Source organism: Muscardinus avellanarius (assembly GCF_963383645.1).
Source record: "Muscardinus avellanarius genome assembly, chromosome: 11".
In the NCBI taxonomy this organism is placed as follows: domain Eukaryota; kingdom Metazoa; phylum Chordata; class Mammalia; order Rodentia; family Gliridae; genus Muscardinus; species Muscardinus avellanarius.
Window position 1 is genome coordinate 4,025,569 of NC_137797.1, and position 23,893 is coordinate 4,049,461.

The 23,893-nt window shown below is 55.9% G+C and overlaps 2 protein-coding genes across 2 annotated transcripts in view; one reads left to right on the plus strand and one right to left on the minus strand.

Moving 5' to 3' along the window:
• CELSR1 (cadherin EGF LAG seven-pass G-type receptor 1) overlaps window positions 1–493 on the plus strand; it is a gene marked incomplete at both ends in the record, with an annotated part of 153,691 nt that extends 153,198 nt beyond the window's left edge. The window contains 2 exons of the mRNA XM_080704752.1: window positions 65–326; window positions 469–493. Coding sequence (XP_080560878.1) covers window positions 65–326; window positions 469–493 — 287 coding nt within the window. The remainder of the gene's footprint in view (window positions 1–64; window positions 327–468) is intronic.
• Window positions 494–575: 82 nt separating this feature from the next.
• On the minus strand, window positions 576–21,391 carry TRMU (tRNA mitochondrial 2-thiouridylase; the record flags this gene model as incomplete). Its single annotated transcript, XM_080704753.1, has 16 exons — window positions 576–676; window positions 781–873; window positions 1,397–1,591; window positions 3,463–3,496; window positions 3,707–3,810; window positions 3,953–4,088; window positions 4,275–4,357; window positions 4,581–4,725; window positions 5,911–6,011; window positions 6,906–6,972; window positions 7,054–7,107; window positions 8,529–8,701; window positions 12,081–12,203; window positions 15,492–15,598; window positions 18,023–18,188; window positions 21,310–21,391. 16 exons carry the CDS (start codon window positions 21,389–21,391, stop codon window positions 576–578), a joined length of 1,764 nt encoding a protein of 587 aa, XP_080560879.1.
• Window positions 21,392–23,893: the final 2,502 nt, after the last annotated feature.

Below are 23,893 nucleotides of genomic sequence, written 5' to 3' on the forward strand. Positions count from 1 at the left end.
TCGGAGTCCAGGCACACGGGGTCTGCCAGCCTGGTGTGACCTTGTGGCATCTCCACCTGCCCAGGTATCTTGAAAAACAAAGTCACCTACCCTCCACGGCTGCCAGAGCAGCCCTTCAGGTGCCGGCTGCGGGAGAAGCTGGCCGACCGTGAGCGGAGCCCCGCGTCCTCACGCACATCCTCCCTGGGCTCTGGCGATGGGGTCCGCGGGCCCGACTGCGTCATCACCGTCAAGACCCCACGGCGGGAGCCGGCCCGTGAGCACCTAAACGGGGTGGCCATGAATGTGTGCACGGGGAGCGCCCAGGCCAAAGGCTCTGACTCTGAGTAAGTAGCCTCAGCCCTTGGGGCCTTGGGGCCAGGGTAGGGCCCGCCGCGTCCCTCCTGCCCATCCTGTGTGACCTTGGATCCTGCCCAGCTGGGCCCTCACTGACCCTCCACCTGCTCGATGGCTTCTTCCCACTCGCAGAGGCAGTAACGAAACTTCAATTTGAACCATCAGGAAACCGTGAGGCCAGCCTGCCACCCCACACAGGCCGCCACGTCGTTGGGCACCTGGATCTCAGCCCCGAGGGGCTACTGCCTGTGCAGTGAAGCAGGCCCGGGGCGTGAAGGTGCCTGTAGAAGCAGCTCTACAACGGGTGGTCCCGACACGAAGCCCGGGGCCCTCCCCGGGGCTGGGCCAAAGACTGACACGTGCCAAAGCCGCAGCCAGATTGCAAGGGAGACATGCCTCCGGACCAGCAGCTGGGTCCTCAAACTGCAGCAGAGCCGAGCCCACGTGCTGCTCCAGCCACGAGCCAGCAGAGCAAGCACAGACTGAGGGCCAGCGCCCCGTGGACGTCCCGGTAGTGCAGGCCCGTGGCCAGCAGTCCTGACAGGCCTTTTCCAAAGGCACCCCGTCTAAAAGTGAATTACTACGTTGAAAAGGTGTAAATGCTGTTTTTATATATACATACATACATACATACATACATACATACATACATATATATATATATATATATATGTCCTGGACTTGGAGAAGACAACACCCTGTGTATATCTTGCATGTTACTATTTTGTTGACGCGGGGAGGCGTGCGGAAGAATCTCTCCTGCTGCCTGATGAGGAGCACGGTTTACTTGAACCTGGGATATGCAGGTGCAGCTGGTGTCCCAGAAGGTCAGAGCCGAGTGCTTCAGTGTGCCAAGACGGAGGCCTTGCACGTTCCTGAGCCACTTTCAGCTGGCCAGCAAGGGCATTGCCATTTTCCACTGGCCTCGACGTGTCCTGGCTCCCACCAGCTCAGCACCGCAGATGGACGGGCCACTGGGCCGGCCCGCTCGAGGGGTCTGCTAGGGTTGCTGTGGAACGCTGCTGCCGTACCCCAGGCCTCCGAGCGCTCCCCACCTCACCCTGGTGCTGGCCGCTCTCCAGGCCCCGCAGGGCCTCCCTGGACCCCTGCCCAGTCAGCCTGGTCCTGCAGGCGGGGAATTCTTTGTCCTCCAGCTCCCGCTCCATGTTCACACGTTCCTGATTCAGACGAGCCATGAGGTCTCCAGTGTCACATTCCTTCCTGCCAATTTCCAGCTCTTTTGGACTCCGGGCCTCTGAGAAGGCTGGGGTGCCACCGCGTCTGACCAGTCACGCTATTTTGCTTCAAGTGGCCAATTGTGCGAAGGGACAAAGCCGTGGCCGCACTTCAACGGTTACCAAACTGTCTTTGGAATCGCACGAAGGACCGTCTGTGCCTGTCCCGCTGGGGGCTGCGGAATGGAGCCAGAATTACCCAGACGAGTCTTATTCCAGCATTTGCTTTGTTCTTCAAACCAGGTGCCCAAATACACAATCAGCACAGCTGCTTCCAAATATCGAAATCTTAAGTATGAGGAGGGTGGCGCAGATGCAGGCTCCCAGGCTGCATGACGCGGGCCTCTGTCCCGGGCCAGCCGACGAGGGCCTCGCGTTGTGGCCAGGTCCCGCCCAGGCCCGTCACTGCTGTCAGTCGCCGCTGCGTCTTGCCCTGGAGGTGCAGCTCTTAACTGAACCGGAACTCTTACCAAAAAACAACTGTCAAAAAGACAGGAAAAATGTAAACCTATTTTATGACTTAAGATTTTACGAGGGCTTAGACACTGGAGATTTTTAACAAATGTGTATTTATTAATGTTCAACACTGGAAAGCACACAAGTGAGAAGTCGACAATAAATTAAACCTTTGAATTTGTACCTCGTCGTGCGGCTTCCTGTCCACACCACCTGCCCTGCGCCCCTCCCTGAGCCAGTATGGAGGGGACGTTTACAGGGCATGGGTACTTGTGGGGTGCCGAGGACAGGCCTGTGGAGCAATGTGCCCGAACGTTCTCTCCATTCTCCTCAGAGTGGCTCAAGATGGATGGGAGGCCCTACCGAGGTTCTCCTGATGTCCTTAAATCTGTTTATCTTCCACCAAATTTGGGAACATTTTAGCCATTGCTTTTTAAAATTTTGAAACAGGGCCTTGCTAAGTTGCTGAGGCTGGCCTCGAACCTGTGACCCTGCTGTCTCAGCTTCCAAGCACTGGAGTCACAGGTGCACGCCATGTTGTCCCGCCCCAGTCACCCTCCCCTCCTTTGGTGCTGCGAGGACGCAGAGCTGCTGGCAGCAGCCGTGGCCTGCGCTTGTCAGTCCCTTGTTCTTTCCTCCGGTGAGGTCGTCAAGTTGGCTCATTCTTTCCTCGGTCGTCTCCAGTCCACTATCGGGCCCATCAGGTAAGTTTTGCTCAAACTCTTTGTTGTTAGAGTTTGAAGTTGGGTTCCTCGTTCACCTTCCCCTCCCGGGGAGCCACCAGGTGCTGCACCTCCTTAGTAACCGCACACTGGGTTACCTTGGGGCTGGAGTCCACCCCGGCCCCCTTGGCACTGCCCTGGTCCTGTCTGCTGAGTAGGTCAGCCAGGCTCTTCCGCCAGCCTTCTGCGAGGCCTGGGTCAACACCCTTACTTCAAGCATTGGGTCTGTTTCAGCAGCAAGTAACGCGACTAGGTTCTGACCACTGACTATCTCCCCTGCGAGCGGTGAGTTCTAATGCCAGCTCCCGTGGCCAGGCCTCGGTGGTGCTGTCTTGGGTCTGCGCATGCAACCAAGCGGGGCACGTATGGCTTGTACCAGCACAGGGCTGGGCCTGGTTGATACAGGTGGAGAATTCAGGGTCAGCCTCTTGGCCCTTACTCCTGGGAGTCACCTCGCTCTCCAACTCCTAGGGTCCTTTTCCTTGGTCCAGAAAGTGGGTTTCCCCCAAAGTCCCAGTCACCTGCACTGTGGCACACACCCCACCATCCCTCACTCGAGCCCACAGGCCCCTTCCCCAGGCCTGCCATATGGCTCCAGAGGAAATCCCCACAACACCCCACACCAAAGGCTCCCTCCGTACACCTGTGTGTGCTTGGAGGCCTGGTGGTGAACACCACAGCATGGCTCTAGCTCAGCGCACAGCCAGGCCTACCAGGAGACACGGCCTTCTCCAGGGCGGGCGCCACCTAGAGGCCACTGGCGGGGAGGGCTGGCTGGCGCTCCAGGAGGGAAGGCCAGGCTGGGCTCCTGTGGTCCTTCTCTTAGGCCTGCGCTTCCAATCAGAGGGCGGGCGAGGAACCCTGAAAGAGCCCACCCAGGCCTCCCGGGGCCCAGGACACAGCGGCCAGACGCCTTGAGCAAACAGACCTTTATTCAACGCTGCCCCTGCAGCCCACGAGGCGCGGCAGGCCCCGCAGCGTGCTCACGGGGTCCTCCTGGGGTGGACGTGGAGGGGCTCCAGACAGCTCTCGACCGTCCCAGCACTGCAGACTCTTGCCCTCTGGAGCTCCACGGGACAACGGGCCCTTCTGGGGCCGCTTCGGGCTCTGCAGGCAGTGCCCGGCCCGTCAGTGGCCTGTGCGCCAGCTGGCCGGCGGGTTCTGCTCAGCCTCTGCCGGGGGGTGGACGCAGGTTTGGCCCACCGCCCGGGCCTTCCCTGGAGCCTCCGGGAGCCACGCCGGCCCTGTCCTTGCCCTTCTGGAGGGTGTGGGCCGACGGCCCCAAGCGCAGGATCTTCCCGCTGCCCAGACACTCGTCCCCTTTGTAGAACACGGCAAACTGGAAAGGAGGGGCCTGCGTGAGGCTGGGGCACGTCCTCCGCGCAGTTGACCAGTGCTGTGGGCGCAAGGGCGGGAGCCAGGGTGCCGGGAGGGCTGGACTCAGTGTTTCAGCCCCTCCAAAACAGAGCTGACCAGGGAGGGACCTCACGCAGACCGCCATGCCGAGGCCTCACCCCCCACTCACCTGCCCCAGGGTGAGGGCCCGCACAGCCTTCACAGCCGTCACCCACACAGTGCCGTCCTGGTTGAGGGTCAGCACACAGGGCACTGTGGAAGAGAGGGGCCTTGGAGCGGGGCACAGGCGTCTCAGACCCGACCCCGCTCACGTGCCTGACCCTCGTCATGGAGCCCCTGCTGCACCCGCCCCTCAGGCAGGACGAGGGCGTTTCGAAGGTTGCCTAATCTCACAATGGGGGCTTGCCTGCCTGAGAGGCTCATCTCTCTGACCCCTGGGGACCTCAGCCCCAAGGGGCCCCTCTGCCCAAGTCACCTAGCGGCATCTGGTGCCGGAATCGGAAGTGGCACTCCATCATCTTGTCCCGGACCAGGGCAGCGGGCGGCTCCTCGGCGATCCAGTGCACACGGTTGGTCCGCAGCAGGTCCCTGTATAGGGCGGGGTGGTCTGTCCGGGGGGCCTGCCAGGAGAAACGTGAAGGCCGTGGTGCCTCCGAGCCCCAAGAGAGGGGCCCTTGTGCCAAGCCCACCTCACTGTGCGTCATTAATGGCCATGATCGAGTGATTCGGACACTGTCCAGGCTCAGGTTCCCTGAGGAGATGCGCTGAGCCATCCTGGGGCCTTTGCCCCCTTGCGCTGTGGATGAGGCCACCCAGGTGCAGGGCAGGTAACTTGTCAAGTGCCAGGCAAGAGGAAGGGTGGGACTCCTCCCCCGGGCAAGGCTGCCCTGCCTGCCAGCTCCGTTCTGAGGACCTGGCTTTCTGTTCCCGGGCCACGGCCAGCCACTCCCCTAGGAATCCATAGCAGCGAATGGGGAGGGAAGCAAGGCCTGGGCTCGCTGGCTTGGCCGGGGTTCCGTCGCCCCACAGGGCTGGTTCTGGGACTCGTTTCCACCAGCTCCGTCCCCTAACCTCTGCTCCACACAGCCTTGGCCCTCCCAGGGGGACCAAGCGCCCCCCATACCCCGCAGGGGCCTGCGGCGTGCAGCAGGTGCTGGGATCAGGCGGTACAAGGCCCTTCTGGCCTCATGACGACCCTCAAGCCAAGTCACACAAACACTTTGCACTCTCCAGCTCTTCACACAGCTCCCAACAGAAGCTGTCTCCTGGGCAGCGAGGTCGCTGGCCCTTCGTGTGTCTAGGGGCCCCGCGTCCGTGCCAGCACGATGCAGGGTTTGTCAACCGGCGTGCTGTGATTTGGACGTGCCGAGCCTGTTGGGGCAGGGCTGTCTGTGTGCATGGGTGGGATGTCTGCAGCTCCTGCCCCCACTCGAGCAGGACAACAAAATACCTGGACACACTGCCATGTCCCCTGGGGGAGGGCAGGCTATCCTGAGAAGCTCTGCTCTGGAGCGAGGCCATAGGCCAGGGACCCAGCTGGGTCCTGGCTCGGCTGCCTATCTCAACCCAAGAACTTCTGGGGCCTTCCCACCAGCAGCTCTGTCCTGGCCCTCCTCCACACAGGGCATTTTAAGTGACTCAATCTGAGCCTCATCCTTTTCTAATCTCAGGTAAGCATATCTATAGTTTGGTCAGTCCCAGGAAGCTGCGAAGGACAGCCCAGGTGCTCTGTTGACTGACCCTGGTCCCACACCCCCCATGGCTCTGCCAGACAGAGCAGCCCACGTAGAGGACAGCCCACTCACCACGAGCACGTCACCCTTGGTACCGTCCTTCTCCACCACGTACCACGGCTCTCTCAGGCCACCTATCTTGGCTCTCTGGCCCAGGGTATACAGGAACCAGCCTGTGGGAAGTTTCTCTGTGAGGCTAGGGGCCAAGTCCCAACATCACGGCCTTCATGTGCAAGTGTGGCGGGAGCAGCAGGCGTTGGCCAGGCACCAGGGACCCGAGTGTCCGAAGCAGACTACAGAGGCACGTGCTTGCTTGAGCGCTGTGCTGCTCCGGCTCCTGAGCCAGGCCTGAACACAAGCTGTGCCCTTCTCTCCCTCGAGGAGCCTGGGCAGAGCCTGGCACAAGCGGCAGCCCCAGGCCTGTCTCAGGCCATGGCCGTCTTGCTGAGCTCCGAGGGCCATCCCTGTCCAAGGAGGGCCAGCGCCTGCTGTTGCACGCCACCTGCACCAGGGCTGCTCTCCCCCGACCCCACACACATCAGGACCACCGCTCATCTCCCCTGGAAGGAGGTACAGGGCAGAGACCGCCCAGGAGTCCCAGGTCTCCGGCACAGGTGTGAGCCACAGTACTCGGGGAGCCGCCTGGCGTCACACACTGGGAGGCACATCCCCATCAGCCCACAACGTCCCTGCGGCAGGCCGTGAGCACAGTGACTGTCCCTGCCCTCCCGTGTCCAGCACAGGCCACAGTGGCCTGCCCAGTAAACGTCAGTGAGAGTGTGGGCAGCACCCTGCCAGAGGGACAGCAGCCCTCCTATTCAGCAGAGTGTCCCGTAGCTCCACTCTCTCCAGGCGGTCTGTCAAACCTGAACCCGTGAAACTTTCTGTCAAACCCAGAGTCCAAAGGAGATGGCACTGTGGCAGGCACAGACCCTACTCTGTGACTGCTCGTATCCTGGGCCGCGCAGTCACCCCAGCCCGCCCCGCAGGGCTCCCTGGAAGAGTGGGAGGGACTAAGCTGCCTTGTCTCTAGTTCCCACGACTGTAGAGCCAGGGCCAACACTCACCTTTATGTGTTCCCAGAATCCTGTTGTCTTCGACAGAAATAAAATTGCCAGGCCGAGGCTGCAAGTACTAGAAGACGAACACCACATTGTACTGAAGAGCCAGGTCTGGAGCAGACACTTGACCCACCCTACGTCAGAGAACACTCACCTGAAGAATGAAGTGCTCGAAATTTCGTTTGCCAACAAAGCAGATCCCCATGCTCTGAAACAAGAGGAGGCCGCCATGAGCCAGGCGGACGGCGGGAGGGCCTGGGCCGGGAGGTGGCTGCACCGCAGAGGACCCAGGGCCAGCTGCCTTGCTACCACCACTCTGGACCGGGGCCTGCGCCCTCCAGCAAGCAAAAGGAACTTAAAGACTGTCTTCCTGTCCTATCTCTCCCGGGCTTAGGTGCTCAGAACACAGTTGTGGACAGGCTTCCACCACTGCAGCACTGACATCTAAGTGGACCTGCCTCAGGAAAGAAAATGAAAGCTGCTCCACCCTGGGGAAGAGCCAGGACCAGAAATCAGGAGAGCCAGGCCCGGACGGAATGAGGCCCCGCTGCACTGCGCACAGCAGGCCGGCCTGCGGCACGGACTCTCAGGACAGTGTCCCTCGGGGTGCAGGCGAGGAGGGCAGGGACCAGCCCCATTCGTCTCAGTAGCTCTCCTCCCCTACCAAGAAGCAAGCACCGGAAACTAAGGAAGGGAGATGCGGAGTGTAGGGGTGACGGGTGTCCTCTCGGGGAAGACTTGCTGATACACAGTAGTGACTCCAGCTAAGCCACTGACGAGGCTGGGCTTTGGCAGCACCCATGTCTGCTGGGTGCAGGAGGCCCGCCCTGCAGCACCCTGCCGCAGGCCCAGCCTGCCCACAGGCTTCACCCCAGTCACGCCAAGGCCCCTGGCTCTTGGCTCGGGCCCGTGCACACACTGCCCTCCACATGGACGCCTCCTCCAGGCCGACCTGGCACTAACCCATCCAGGCTTTAGGCCTCAGGGGCCTTTCTTTCTTTTTTATGTTTTATGGTACTGGGGATTGAACTAGAGAGCATTCTACTTCCAAGCTACACCTGTAGCCTGTTTTACTTTTTGCTAGGTTGCCGAGAGGTTACTATGTTGCCGAGGCTGCCCTTGGACCTCATGCTCCTCCTGTCTCAGCCTCCCAAGTACTGGGATTATAGGTGTATACCACCATGCCCAGCTAGCCAGAGGCCTTTCTTGGCACCCTCCCTCTCAGGACCCTGGCCCTGCACCCCCAGGTGTCTCTAGGTTGTAACAAGATGTCTCTCGAGGGCAGGAGTGGAGCTGTTTGCCTGCCGCTGTCTCTGCAGGTGCAGCAGCACAGGCCCTTGCACCAAGGCACCACAGGAGGACTGCTGGTGCCAGATGAGGGCAGCTCTGTGCCGATGGCCACAGCACTCCTGCCTGCGGGGCCAGTGCCAGGCCCGCGGCTGCCGGGGCAGCAGAGGAAGGAGGGGGAAGACAGGCCTCGCCGCCCGACGATCAGTGCAGCGGCAACTGCTCCGGCTGTGCGGCCAGGCTCCGCCTGACTGGGGTCCTGGGAAGGCCTCTGGGCCCCAGCCCTGCTGCCCTGGCCACCACGGATGGAAATCAAATGAAAGGCCAACTCCTCGCCCCTACCTCCTTCTTCTGAAGCACATGATGGAGTCTATTCTCAGCAGCTATTTTCTTTACAAAATCTTTTGTTAATCCCCCCAGAGGGAAGATGGTTCTTCTCAGGGCATCCTGGGAAACCTGGCTGAGAAAGAAGGTCTGGTCTTTAAAGCTGTCAGCTGCTTGGAGAAGTTTTACCGCTGCCAAGAGTAAAGAACAAAAGACGTTGCAAGAATGAAGATAATGACACTTTGCCGTAACCACGTCCTTCTGCTTACTTAACTCTGGTCTGTCAGAGCAAAATGAATCAACAGCATACTACTGAAAAAAGACCAGCAGGGACATGTAGGGAAATCCCGGCCCCTAATTTAACTGCCATAAAAAAGCACTGGGAAGGTACATTTTATGATTAGGAAAATTTATCCCAACTCATTCTTGTTTAAAATTTTTGGCACTAGAAATTGAACGGAGGGGCTTTTGAAAACTGGGTCTCATTAAGTTGCTGAGGCTGGCCGTGAACCTGCGATCCTCCTGTCTTAGCCTCCTGAGTCCTGGGATTACAAGTGTGCACCATCATACCTTGCCCAAATCATAATTTTTTTTTTTTGGTGGTACTGGGGTTCCTGGAAACCCTTCTACCTCCGGGCTACACTCCCAGACCTATTTTTTATACTTTTTAATTTGGAAACAGGGTCTCTTGAGCCAGCACGGCTGGCTTCAAACCTGCGCGATCCTCCTGTCTCCGCCTCCCAAGCGCGGGGATTATAAGCGTGCGCCACCACGCCCAGCTCAATTCATAATTTTAATCGTACAATTTTCAAAGATGAAATATCACATGAAAAACATGTTAGTAAAATGTAAAATAAAGCTAGCCAAATTTGGGCAACTGGACAAGACAGCAACTTAAGGAAATCCCACCGAACCAGTGTCGGGCGTGCATTTCCTAGTGACCACACGGATGCAAGACGGCAGGCAGGCTCAGACGGCCCCGCCTGGGCGCTGCCGGGCTCACTCCTCGGGACACCTCCTTTCAGACACACTTCCTTGCGTGGGGTCCCAGCCGACATCCACAGGCTGCCCGCTGCGGTGCTCTAACATTCTCTCTACTGGACTTAAGAATCGCTTCTGGCAGCGGGACACATGTGAGTGGCACTGGTCTGAGGGTCCCGCTGCGCACCTTCCAGGACAGGCCCTGTGAGCGTGGAGCGATCAGAACACCGGCAGCACCGCTCTCCCACCCACCCTTGTGCCCGGCACTCAGAGACACCCGAGAATCACGGCGCATGCCACACATACACGGCAGGCTCAAACAACACTGCATGGGAATGGTGTGGCCCAGGGCATGTGCGGGCAGTGCGGCTACCATGTCCACCTGGGGCTTCTCAGATCAGCTCCGTGAGGCAGAATTATCCCCACCTTATGGACAGGAATTAAACTGACTCAAAGCAGATGATGCAGGTGAGAACGGCGGAGCTGGACGCTGAGCCCGGCCCTCGCGGTCCTGCCCCACGGTAGCAGGTGAACCAACACTGGTCAAGACCGAGCCCAGCCAGCAGTGCAGGGAGCAGACTCCCTACCCAAACGCAAGTTTTTGTTTCAAACTAAACAGAGCTTGAATGTCCTATCAAAGAATGCACGTGAGTACAAAGGTCTGCAAATATTGGAGCAATTCTATTTTCTTCTAGTTCTGAATTATTTTAGAAGAAAAAGTAGGCTGGGCCTGGTGGTGCACACTTGTAATCCCAGAATTCGAGAGGCTGAGACCAGAGGATCAATGTTTGCGGACAGCCTCAGCCACTCAGCAAGGCCCTTCGCAACCCAGTGAGACCTTGTTTCAAAAATAAAAAGACTAAGGCTGGGCGTGGTGCCGCATGCTTGTAATCCCAGCGCTTGGGAGGCTGAGACAGGAAGATGGCACAGGTTCAAAGCCAGCCCCAGCTACTTAGTAAGGCTCTTAGCAACTTAGTGAGACACTGTTTTCAAATGAAATATAAAACAGGTCTTGGGAGTATAGCCCGGAGGTAGAAAAGCCCCTGGCTTCCATTCCCAGTACTACATAAAAAAACAAATACAAAATAGGGCTGGGGGTGTAGCTCAGAGGTAGAATGCCCCTGGGTTCCCAGTACCACACACACACACACACACACACACACACACACACACACAATAAATAAAAAGACTAAAAAATAGGGCTGGGAGTGTACCTTGGAGGTACCTTGCCCCTGGGTTCCATCCCCAGTACTGGAAAAAACAAAAAACTAGAAGTATATGATTTTGTATAAAGGAAGTTGGCAATAATGGTGGCCCTACTATGGAGGAGAGAAGGCAGCCAGCACCTGGCCGCATGCTCGCGCCAGAAGCCTCATTTCCACCCCTGCCCGCTCTGCCTGGCCAGTGGCACCTGCTGCAGACAGAACAGGAAGTGACCGTCCGTCTGACAGCGAGATCCCCGGGGGCTCCCAATGCACGGGCTGTGCAGTCAGTCACAAGTCCCCGGATCCTTGTGGACAGGAGCTCCCAGGTGAGTGTGCTGGGAGCGGGAGCACCGGGGGAAGAGCAGGCAGGCGGGAGCGGCCAAGCACAGCCAGAGCCAGCAGCGGCAGGCGACAGCGGGGGCTGCCCGAGGCCCTCCACAAGGCCGGGCCGGGCGCCCTGACAGTGTGCACTACCCCGGGCCGCTGCTGCCTTCGTGGGCTCTGTGACTGGCACTGGGGACAAGGGAGCCAGCTCTGCCTCCTGGGTCCCTGGGTCAGTGACCTCACCCACGGCTCAGTTTCCTCCTCTAGAAAATGAGGTGAGAGCATGCAACCTCCGTCGGCTGCAAAGAGGTGCCCGGTGGACATGTATCCCGCTCTGGAGACCACGTCCTCCGGTCGGGCATGGAGGGAACAAGGCTCCAAGGCCTGAACTCCGAGACACCAGGTGACCGGGGAGGGCAGGCTGCAGGCCGCCGGAACTTCAACGAGGCCATGGCAGGCGGAGCCCTGCACGAGCACGGACTGAGCCGCTTCTCACTCTTCTAACATGTGCAAGCACACCAGGACAAGCCGGCACTCCCAGCTCAGTCCAGAATTTGCGTTATTCCGGGAAGGATTCACACACGCTTTTTGACATTTGAGAACTATTCTGTACACGTGTCTCTACGCGGTGGCATGAACTGGCCTTGAGTCCTGTGTGCTCAAGGCAGGCCCCTGGTTGTCACACTAAAGCTAAGCCTTGAAGCCCAGATGCTACAAAGGCCTTGTAAACCTGCAGCACTCCACTCATTACTGTCAATGTCCTCCGAGTGTTTCTGGAATATTCAAATTACCAACATACAATGCCTAGAACTGGTTTAGTTTCCCCCGCCCTTGCCCTGGCACCTGAGTGGGACATCTCTTACTGCCTACCCACAGGCCTCCGGGGATGATCCCGCTGGCCACTGCACCTTCCGGTGTGGCCCCACACCAGGCCAGCGTGGAATGTACAGCGGGGAGGCGGTGCACTCCGACCCAGCTCCTGCCGTCCTTCAAAAACGCTTACTGGGCAACGCTTACTGGGCTCACAAAGAACCGGGTGTGACTGGGCACTCAAACTTACGATTCCTCACTTCAAAGCGATTTCTGAAGAGCCCTTCCGGCCTCTGCACTTGCTTCTGCTGGAAGACCTCTTCATCTTCCAGGGAGGTCCGTGCGTAGTGGCCAGTGGCAACCGCATCTGCCCCTGTGGGGTAAGACACAAGGATCCAATCCGAGCCGTGAACTCCAGGGCTCGCTCAGCTGGAGCTGTGCGGCGAAGCAGCAGGCAGCCCTGCAGTCCTAGGCCGCCGGCCGCACACCCCGCTCCACACGGACCTCGGGATGGAGGCCCCTGTGAGCCCTGTGGACCGCCTGCCTTCCGTTATGAACTTAAGCTGTCAGAACCTTGCTACAATGCTCTACTCTATCTTTAAGAGCCTTTCAAAACTCGGTATCTGTCCATTCTAGCTCAAAGACATAATGAGATACATACATAGACTTAAACGCACAAAGCTCATTCCAGCCAGACAGCAGTAATCCCAGCTAGTCAGGAGGCTGAGGAAGAAGGATGGAAGTTTAAGCCTCAGCAACTTAGCGAGACCTTGTTGCAAAATAAATAAACTGTAAAAGGGCTGGGGATGTACCTCAGTGGTAAAGTGCCCTGACCTCAATCTCCAATACTGGGGAAAAACTTTCATTTCAGTTTCTTATGATACTAAGGAAAACCTGGACACACGCAAAACGCTCAACAGCGAGGGGATCCGAAGTGGGCTGCAGTGCCACGGCTGTCATCATGGGCACGAGATAGCAGGCAGGAAGCCGGGCGGCGGCACATGCCTGTGATCCCCAGCATTGGGAAGCGGAGGCAGGAGGACTGCAGTTTGAAGGACAGCCTCAGCAATTTAGCAGGACCCTCAGCAACTCAGCGGCACTCTGCTTCAAAATAAAGAATAAAAAGCACCGGGTATGTAGCTCGGAAGTAGAATGGCCCTGGGTTTAACTCCAGTAAAAGCAGGCAGGCAGGCTTGATGGGGGAGAGTGCCTGGGAGGCCCTGAACCAGGAGAAAAGCATTTTTTTTACTGTTTAGTACTTTCAAATTATTTTTATTACAGCAAAGGGCCATTCAACAAATTTCTTCTGTCTATATAATACAAAAAGTCAAAGAACCTACAAAGTACACATTAGTCCTTACTTTCCACAGTGTGACAATTTCAGACGTCCAGTATCATAGGGTGCTTTCACTGGGAGATGCATAGCTGACCGAGCGCTTCAGCCGCAGACTGGCTGTGCTCACGTGAAGCAGGGGACATGTGAGGGTGGGCGGCTGCGCATGGACTTGATAAGGGCCCCTGGCAGCACACTGCTACATCTTGACAGGTTTCCCAAGAGAGGACGTTTCCCTCAAATAGCACTTCCTCAAAAACAAACACTGGTGCCGCGAGTGGAGGGTCCTTCCAGGAGAAGCCCTAACATTTCAGACGAGGCTTCACGCTTCAGTCCAAGTCGCACTGTTTGTTCATGCAGCTAATTCAGGCTTGGAAGCAGGCACTGTAGAAATGCCTTCCAAAGCATCCTGAGAGACACCTACCCACCCAGGGGTCCTAGGATGCAGCGCTGGCAAGGAGCTACAAAGGAGGTGCTCCTTCCCAGCCAGCTGTGAATGTCTGCTCCCAGGGAAACCATTCCGCAAACCCTGCCCCACCCTCTGGCCCACACGAGGCAAACAGTCCTCAAGCAAGGCTGACCACTGCTACTATGACCCAAGTCACATGAACAGTCACCCGGGAACCAAAATCAATCCACATCCTACTAGTCTGTCGCTTTCCCAGGATATAATACAAAAAGCCGGGCACAGGCAGGGCACACCATGGAGGGCTCACAGGCCAGCTCAGTCTGCACTGGTTACAACAGACACTGAGCACAGGCGTGGTCAGCTGGAAGTACCTAAAATCCCCAGATCTTCCATGCACGAATGGCAACCAACTGGCTCCTCCCAACCTGGAGCCAGGAGGGTTAATTACTCAACACTGTTAGCGAACTGCCCTGGATCCACGTTACATTTCTGGCATAAGCCCACCCGTCAAACGTAAACCTGAGTTTCTGTCTTTGTTTCTTCTTTCACTCCCGTCACCAGTCCCGGCTTTAAGTCACTTGTACGCTGTTTCTGCATACTACGTAGCAACGTGTGTTGCTACCGACCACGCCGACTGCTGCGTCAGAGCGTCCTGGGACGTGGCCGTGGATGGCGGGAGCCACAATGAGACGGAGCGCGCTGAGAGCCCAGAATCGGGAACTTCAGAAGTTCACTATGGTTACCTCAAGGCTGGGGGCAGGAGCAGCAGCCAGAGGGGGTGTAATCAAGCCACTCAGCATCAGGAAGTTTCAACAGAGAGGATGGGATGCCAGTACACAGACAGAATCAAGACAGGGAGCTTCAGGAGCAGACAAGATCTGCAGCCTCAGAGGGCAGGCAAGCTGGCAGCAGGCCTCGACCATGAAGTGTCTTCTAAACAGGCCGCTAAGACGGCTTCAAGCCCAAGCACAGCAGGGACCACAGATCCAGAACCAGGTGGACCACCCACCTACACTCAGGACAAAGCGGGAACTCACTCTGGACAAGAACAAAGGTGTCAGGAGGACTAGGACAAAAGGGACTAAACCCGAGTCTCCTGGGCCACCAATGAGGGCTCCTGAGACTTCCCCAAAGCATACTCACTTCTGGGAGCAGGCTGCTCTGAGCAGAGCTGACTCCAGGGGGGCACAGCGGCCCCTGCTGGAGAGGAGAGGGGCTGCTGCACAGGAGCCCTATACCCCAGGTGCAGATCACACACCGGCCCTGAGAGCCTGTAGCTTTTCTGGACCTAGACAAATGCATGTCAGAGGCGAGGTGTGCTCTGGTCTCTGGGTAACACTCCCTGCTGTGGCTCCTGCATTCCAGTCTTCCTGTCAGCGCTAGTGTGACCCGAGGACACTCAGGCCCCTGGGCTCCTGGCCTGGTGCTCTCTGAGCAGTCGGCCAGCTCCACCTCGAGTTCTGACCCTAGCCAGGCCTTTAGAAGCTGTGCTGTCTTTGGCACTTCTCTGAGGATCTAACCCCCTGGTACTCCGGTAACTTGTGCTTGTGTTTTTCACACACTCCCCCTTTCTGCCTGATCCTACCTCGTTAAGGTTACTAAGGACAGCACTGGGACCTCGCCTTCCAGCTCTCTCCTCCTGAAGCACTGTCACCCTCCCCGGCCCTTTGGCTGGGGACCCGACACTCTCTCCTTGCGGGAGGTGCGGCCTGTCCTCGGTGAAGGGGCCTGTGAACAGAGGCCCCCTCTCCCCTACCTCTGCACTTTGCCAGGAAACTCTTAGCTTGTGAAACACAAATACCACTGTCGTCACTGCTCCTTCTTCTTCTGAAACATGAAACCGCTAATAAGGTTCTGGTGTCTGGCCAGCCCTGAAAGTCTATGATTTTTAAAAGCAAACAAACAAATCAGTTCCTTACCAAGATTATCCACAGCGTAGTGGAAAAGGCAACCGAACTTGACGCGCTTGTTGCACACTATGTCGGGGTTGGGGGTCCTCCCCTTTTCATACTCATTCAAAAAGTCACTGCAATAAAAGCAAAAGGGCTTTCAGTTTGTTAATGTGAATCATTCCTTGAAAACTAAACTAGCTAACTTACTTGTGTAGCAAGGGATCTCTTTTTTCCTTTTCTTATTTTTTTTATGGTACTGGGGATGGAACCCAGGGGCATTCTACCTCCAAGCTACACCCCTTGCCCTATTTTTTATTCTTTATTTTGAAACAGGGTCTCACTGAGTTGCAAAGGGTCTAAGGAGTAGCTGAGGCTGTCCTCAAACCGTGAGCCTCCTGTCTCAGCCTCCCCAATGCTGGGATTACAAGCATGCGCCACCACACCCAGCTTAACACAGCAGACGTTTCTGCAACACAGAACTTGGTACCGAGCCATTTCCCAAGTTCTCCTCAGACACTTATTCAGAGTGTGCTGACTGATGCTATCAGAGCATCCATCCAATGCTATGACAACTAACGCTCTGGACCAGGAGTACAGTGTTCAGATACTACCTGCCGTCACACAGACCCACAGAGGACGTGGGCTGGGGGAGAGAGGGCACTGCACTCCTGCCGGGAAGGACACAGGACGACTCAGAGTGTATGCCTGAGTCACAGCACGAATAAAATCACTGAGAATTAGGAGCCAGGGCTCTAGGAGGCATCCCAGCCTGGGGACCAGGGCCACCGGGCCAACATGTCAAGAAAACCTTGGAATGTAACTAACACTCACTGCTAGAACTAGCCACCTCCTGATGCCCAAGTGGCCAGCCTTCCCAGCTTGGTGGATCTCTGTCTTAACAGGCTGACCAGATGTGGGCAGACTCACAGTCCTGGGAGACTCATCCCGTGCAGCAGTTTAAAATGGAGTCTATTTTTTGTATATGTAATAATGTCTCATTTAACCTAAAGCTCTCTATTCATCAACAAGAGCTTTAAAAAATAATGCTAATCAAAAAGGCTGTGTGATGTAAATAAACCTGCAGAGGACGGGGCCTTGTACCTCGGTCCCCGTCTCCCACCCTCCCCACCAGTTCATGAGCATGTCCTGCTCCAGATTTGCAGTAACCCTTGACATTATCCTCTTTCCACTGTTTTTAATTGTTGAAAATTGTCAAGTAAAAAGCCGGGCGTGGTGGCGCACGCTTGTCATCCCCGTGCTTGGGAGGCTGAGATAGGACAATGGCACGGGTTCGAAGCCAGCCTCAGCTACTTAGTGAGGCTCTCAGCAACTTAGTGAGACCCTGTTTCCAAATAAAGTATAATATAGGTCTGGGAGTGTAGCCCGGGGGTAGAAAGCCATGGGTTCCAACCCCAGTACCATAAAAAAAAAAACTGTCGAGTCCTTAAACTGTAAACTACCTCACATCCAGATCTCTGGTGGCAGCCTCCTTCCACGCTCTGCCTCTGGTTTTCTCCCACAATTCACCCTACACACGGCTGAGATTCGGTTTCTCAATAATGAAATTAATGACAACTACGCTTTTGAATACTTACAAACCTACGAGGCCTTGCGCTAGAATTTTGTATGCAATCTCAATTCCTACAGTGCCCCGCGGAAGCATTAGCATTATTCTTATTCTACAGATGGGAAAGCAGGCTTAAAATGTCAAGTAAACTGCCCAAGGTCCCGTAGGAAGTAGTCGAGATCCGGGGGAGGGCACCGCGCAGTGTGCGCAGCCTGCTATCTCAGACGGCCACGCAGGAGCCAGCGAAGCCAGCCTCGCCACGGACGCCCAGCACCTTCCTCCGCGGGAACAAGGGGCCAGGCCTCACTGCGTCCCTGAAAGAAGCAATGGGCACCTGTCTTCACTGCTGCTCTTGTACCACATGCAAGGTCTTCTCTGCTCCCTGCTTCTTCTAAGCCCGCCTTTGGGGCGCTTGCTTGCACCCCTCCTCTTCCCTGCTGTCTCCGAGCACGCTCCACACAGCAGATCTCTCCCTCCTCGGCCTGAGGCACTCTGCCCCGCCACTCACCAGTACTAGCACCTTTCCTGAAGATAACCCACACTGCAAGTTCCTACAGAACAGCCATGCTGTGCACGTCCCCAGAGGAGGCGGGGTCTAGTATACAGCAAACGCCTAAGAACTGTGGGGACAGTATCAGGTTTCATGAATTTCTGACTGTCCTTTCTTGTTTTCAAGCAGCACAAGGCTGTGTGTCACACAAGTTTTTCTCTCCAATCCCCCATCACTGACTCACAGAGGTCCCAGGCACTAATACCTGCCTCCTAACCCTGCTGAGGACACCTCAGCCTAGCGAGCTCCCCAGCCTAACCTAGCAGCAGGAGCACATCAAGGTTCCAAGGGTCTGAAAGAGACTCGGGCAGGTGGCAAAATAACAAGAGGAGGCGGGTCCCGGGCAGCGCGCGCCCACACGGCCGTGGCACCACTGCAACACTGGTGTGGCAAATGGCCTCTGCGTGCCCAGAGGCTTCTCCGTGCTACACCTGCACTGACCTGAACACGTCGTTCCAATATTCCTTCACATAGGACACCTGGTGGAAAGGGATGTCTAAGATCTGGCACACTCTGTACGCATCTTCACAGTCCCTGTCAGCAGTGCAAACGCCATGCTCATCCAGCGAGTCCCAGTTTTTCATAAACACTCCTGTCACTTGGTAACCTGGGGGAGGAAGAAAGGGAAATTAGAGAGCATCAACCTGGGGTAAAAAACGTGGCCATCCCTGTGCTCCGAGCTGTCCCCAGTGTGCGGCCCGGCTTGCACCAGGCCTGCAGGGCTGTTTATGGCTGAATGCCAGCCCTCTGGGCACTGCCTCCCCTGCCCCTGCTGCACGCTGAGGCCGGCAGCGTGACACACCCCGGCTCGCCCGAATCCTCCAGGTGAGAAGATGGACTTTCCTCATCTTTGTGTCCCACCCGTGTAGCAGCATGACATCTGGCACAAAGAACGGACGAAGCACAAATGTGCTGAACAGCTGGAAGATCAGCCCACGCTCCTTCCCACCCTCCTTTTGTGGTACTAGAGATTGAATCCAGGACACTCTATCACTCCGCTATACCCAGCCCTTCTGATTTGTTCTGAAACAGGGTCTCACTGAGTTATGCCTCAGCCTCTCAGATGCTGGGATTACAGGCATATGTTACCATGCCCAACCCAAAGAAATTTCTCAGTGCAAATATAAACCATCAGGCCAGGCGTGGTGGCGCACACTTGTAATCCCTGTGCTTGGGAGGCGGAGACAGGAGGATCGCGCTGGTTCGGAGCCAGCCTCGCTGGCTTAAGAGACCGTTTCCAAATAAAAATATAAAAATAGGTCTGGGAGTGTAGTCTGGACGTAGAAGGGCTTCCAGGAACCCCAGTACCACCAAAAAAAAAAAAAAAATACAAATCATGAGTTATCAGAAAGTAAATTCATTTCAAAGGTTATTCCCAGTTATTAAGACTTACATTCTACTTGGGAGGCTGACACAGGAGGATTTTAGGTTGAAGGCCAGCCTCAGCAACTTAGCAAGACCCTTGGCAAAATAAAATGGGGCTGGGAATGTAGCTCAGAGGTAAGAGCCCCTGGTTCAATTCCTAGTGCCCGCCCCCAAAGCTTGAGTTTTAAGTTTTCAGATATAAAGATGATTAAAATTCAGGACATTTTGTCTAGCTGGAAACATACCTCACTGGTCTAGAGCTCATGCTTAGTATACACAAGGCCCTGCTTCAATCCCAGCACTAAAAACTAAGCTCCAATATTTAGGTATTTTATTAAAAGGGCTCTTCCACCTACATACTTTATGATCCAGCTTATCCCTTTCTCTTGTGACAAATATCCCATCCAATATCAAAAGGCTGACCCTGGTCCTGTGCTATCTTAGCAAACTACACAGGCACCTACCCTGGATGAGAAGTGTTTCTTTTAGTTTGTTTGTGGTACTGAGAGTTGAACCCAGGGGTATTTCACCTCCGAACTGTACGCCTCGCCTCTTTGCTGTTATGTTTGGAAACTGGGTCTCACTAAGCTGCCAAAGGCATTAAATTGCTAAGACTGACCTCAAATCTGTGAACCTCCAGTCTCAGCTTCCCAGTACTAGGATTATAGATGTGTCCCACCACACCCAGCTGACATGTCCATGTAGGTAGGCTGAACACACAAAAAGGCAGGACACTGTCCTTAAAGAGGTCTTAAAGCAGTACTCCTCAAAACAGGGATTTGTCGACAAACCTTTGCCAAAATGAAAATGCCACACCCACAGGCCGTCCCTCCTCTGCGTCCAGGGCCCTGCTTCTGTTACAGAAGTAAGCACACTGGGCTCAGCTCAGCTCCCATGCAACTCACTAAAGCAAGGAGCCCCTCCAAAGCACCCAAACACCTCATCATGCCCCTCATTAGAAGCCTTAAAGGGCTTTGAATTACCTACCCAACAGTCTGTTGTCTCTACTATGAAAAAAGTTTCCATGGTTGGGGCCCAACCCTCTGCAAACTGCTCTGGTCAGACCAGCCAACATTTATACACCTCTGCACTTCTGCTTGTGCCTCAAGGGTTTGCTCCTCTCCAGCCTCCAATTCTTTGCTAAGTGAAAACACTGCTCTTCCTCAGCCTCAGCTCAAACACCTCCACCCGTAGGATAGTGGCCTTGGTTCTCCAGTTAAAATAAGGATCAACAGTCAGGCATGGTGGCACAGCCTGTAATCCCAATACTTGGCCAGCCACTTAGTGAGGCTCTCCACAACTTAGTGAGACCCTGTTTCAAAAAGGAAAAAAAAAAAAAAAAAAAAAAAAGAAGAAGAAGAAGAAGAGCTGGTAGCCTGGCATGGTGGTGCACGCCTGTAATCCCAGTACTTGGGAGGCTGCGACTGGAGGATGGAGGTTGGCGGCCAGCCTCAGCTACTTAGTGGGACCCTATTTCAAAATAATGAATAAAAGCTGGACGTGGTGGCTGATGCTTGTAATCCCCACGCTTGGAAGGCTGAGACAGGAGGATCGCACAGGTTCAAAGCCGGCCTCAGCTACTTAGTGAGGCTCAGCAACTTGGTGAGACCCTGTTTCCAAATAGAAAAAAGGTCTGGAAGTATAGCCCGGAGGTAGGAAGCCCCTGGGTTCCATCCTCAGTACCACAAAAAAATAAATAAATAAATAAAAAATAAAAAGTAGGTTGGGGGTATAGCTCAGAGGTAGAATGCCCCCTAGGTTCCATTCCTAGTAGCAAAACAAACAAACAAAAACCCAAAGGGCTAGCGGTGTAGTGTCCCAGAGGTAGAATGCCCCCCTCCCCCGAGTTTAATCCACAAAAAAAGAAAAACAAGGATCGGGTTGCGGACCCTTCACTTTTTACTGAACCTCTCTCAATAGTTATGGCTGGCGATAATCCTCTGACACCCACCACCCTTTCCGAGGACCACATGCATTGAGCACTGGGGTAACTTCCAGGGAATTAGGAAGCCCTTGCAGTCGCCCCGCGAGGCTGGGGCCGTCGATGGCTCCATCAGTGCTGTGTGAATGGGGCCACGCAGACGGAGGAGTCTAGGAAGGCAGCTAAGCACAGCGCCGCCCCCGAGGGCCCGCGCGGCCCCGCTCGGCCGCCGAGAAAAGCTGCACGCGCTTGGGGAGTCTCCATCCAGCGACTGGGGACCCAGGCCAGGCGCCTGGCGAGCGAGGGCCTCGGGTCTGCAGAGGCCGCGGGCCGGGGAGCCGGCTGGCCGGAGCGCGGACGCCAGCGAGCGGGGACGGGCGGCTCCCGGGCGCAGCTGCACCGGCGCGGGGAGCCGCAGAGCGCGGACCGGCGGCCGCCTCACCTCTGCGCTTCAGCAGCAGCGCGGCCACGGCGCTGTCCACGCCGCCGGACAGGGCGCACACGACGTGCCGCGCCGCCAGCATCCGCGCGCTGCCCTCCACCGCCGGCCGCCGGGGTCACTTCCGGGCCGTGCCGGAAGTCCCGCTGGCCGCGGCGGCCCGCCCGGAAACGCCCTCCCCGCACCCAGAGTTCCGCCCGTCGCCTCCGGGCTGAGTTTGGTGCTGAGTGGACAGCAGGTGCGCGCCTGGCGTGCCTGCTTCGCTGGCCGGCGCCTTCCCGACTGCCGGGGCCCATAGTCGCCCTTCCTACCGCCGGATCGTGCCCGAGCTCGCTGCCTCGCAAGGGCCCCGCCTCGGGTTTGACGCTCGCGTACTGCGCTGGGGCCCGACGGCGCGTTCTGTGCCCGGCTGGCTCTGCGCAGTGACAGGAGGGAGGGACAGCGCTGGCCCCGGGGCGCATTCACGCCAAAATCTGCACGGAGTGAGCACGTGTAAGCGAGAAAGGAAGGCAGCAGCCCGCGAGCCCGCCTTCTGTGGAGAACGCGCTGGAGGCACTTGTAATAGCCTGTAGTCTTTGCTGGGGGACTGGGCGTGGGGTGGGACTCAGGGGCTCTGCCTCTTGGGACGTTTCCTGAGAAGGAACCGCAGCTTGCGGTTCCACGTGTGGGCTCCCTTGGGACCACAGGCTGGCGCTGCTCCACGTGCAAGGAACCTGGCCAGTGACCGATGGCCGGTGGAGCGTCCTAGAAGGTGGACACATGTGCGGGACCTAGAAGAGTGGGGAAGGAAGGGAGTATGGTCGAAAGCGAAAGACCTAGACAGGCCCAGTTAGGAGACAGGGCAAGGAGGCGTGTCAGCCATCACGTGCCCAGGCCAAGGATGATGCGGCTCAAAAGAGGCTGAGATCTTGCAGGTGCGCAATACAGGCATGTGTGTGTGTGTGTGTGTGTGTGTGTGTGTGTGTGTGTGTGTGTGTGTGTTGTTGGGGGTGAAACCCAGGGGCTTTTCTACCTCCGGGCCATACTCGCACACCTACTTTCCCAGACCTATTTTATACTTTATTTGGAAACAGGGTCTCACTAAGTTGCTGAGAGCCTCACTAAGTAGCTGAGGCTGGCTTCGAACCTGTGCGATCCTGTCTCCCAAGCGCTGGGATTACAGTATGCGCCACCACGCCTGGCTCTACAGGCATTCTTTAAATAGACTCAATTTTTCTGATCAAATTTAACATGGTGGTCCAGCTAACTACACAGACACATTTAAGTACAAAGAATGCAGCCAGGCATGGTAGCACTCACCTGTAATCTCAGTACCTCAGAGCCTGAGACAGGAGGATTGTGGATTTGAGACCTCAGCAACTTAGCGAGGTCCCTGAGTAACTTAGCAAGACCCTGTTAAAATTAAAAAATAAAGCCAGGTGTGGTGGTGCACACTTGTAATCCCAGTATTTGGGAGGCTGAGGCAGGAGGATCGGGCAGGTTTGAAGCCAGCCTCAGCAACTTAGTGAGACCCTGTTTCCAAATAAAATAAAATAAAAATAGTTCTGGGAATGTAGCCTAGAGGTAGAAGGCCCCTGGGTTCCATCCCCAGTTCTACACACAAAATAAATAAATAAATAAAAAATAAGGTAGGGCTGGGTGGGTAGCTCAGGAGTAGAATGCTTCTGGGTAACCTCCAGTATTTTAGAACGTGCCAGGTACTATTTTTTTCACTTACAAAATTGCTGGTATAATCTACTAAATTGATTTCAAATAAGATTTGAACCTGAGCATGGTGGTATACACCTGTAATCCCAGTCCTTGGGAGGCTGAGACGGGAGAATCACAGGTTTGAGACCAGCCTCATCAATTTAGTGAGTCCCTCAGCAACCTAACAAGACCCTGTTTTCTTTTTTCTTTTCTTTTTTTTTTTTTTCAGTACTGGGGATGAAACCCAGGGGTATTTACCTCTGAGCTACACCACCAGCCCTATTTTTTATTCTTTATTTTGAAACAGGATCTCACTGAGCTGCAAAGGGCCTCACTAAGTACTAGCTGAGGCTTAGAACCATGATCCTCCTATCTCAGCCTCCCAAATGCTGGGATTACAAGTGTGTGCCACCATGCCCAGCACAAGACCCCATTTCAAAATAAAATTTAAAAAGGGCTGGGAGTGTAGCTCAGAAGCAGAATGCCCCCTGGGTTCTGTTGAGGTACATGGGGGCCAAGTCTGACAGCAGGGTACAGGCTTCATTTAGGAAAGAGGCATCCGAACAGGGGGAGAACCCCCGGGAGAGTCAGAAAGCCCACCTCCTTACAGGCTATGGGCCTTTTATGGAGCAAGGAAGGGCGTGGGCGCAGGAGCAGTGGCTGGCATGCTCGTGGCCGTCATCATGGGTCAGGGCAGTGGTTGAGGGGCATTTCTCTTTCCTGTTCCTTTGTCTGACTTGACCTCGTAGCACCTACAGGTTCAGTCCCCAGTAGACAGACAGACAGACAGACACACACCCCAAAAGACAGGAAGAAAGGAGGCACCGGGACCTGTGGAAAACTAGAAGATGCCCACTGTTTCAGAAGGAAGCATCAGACACCCACCAGGCGGCAGTGC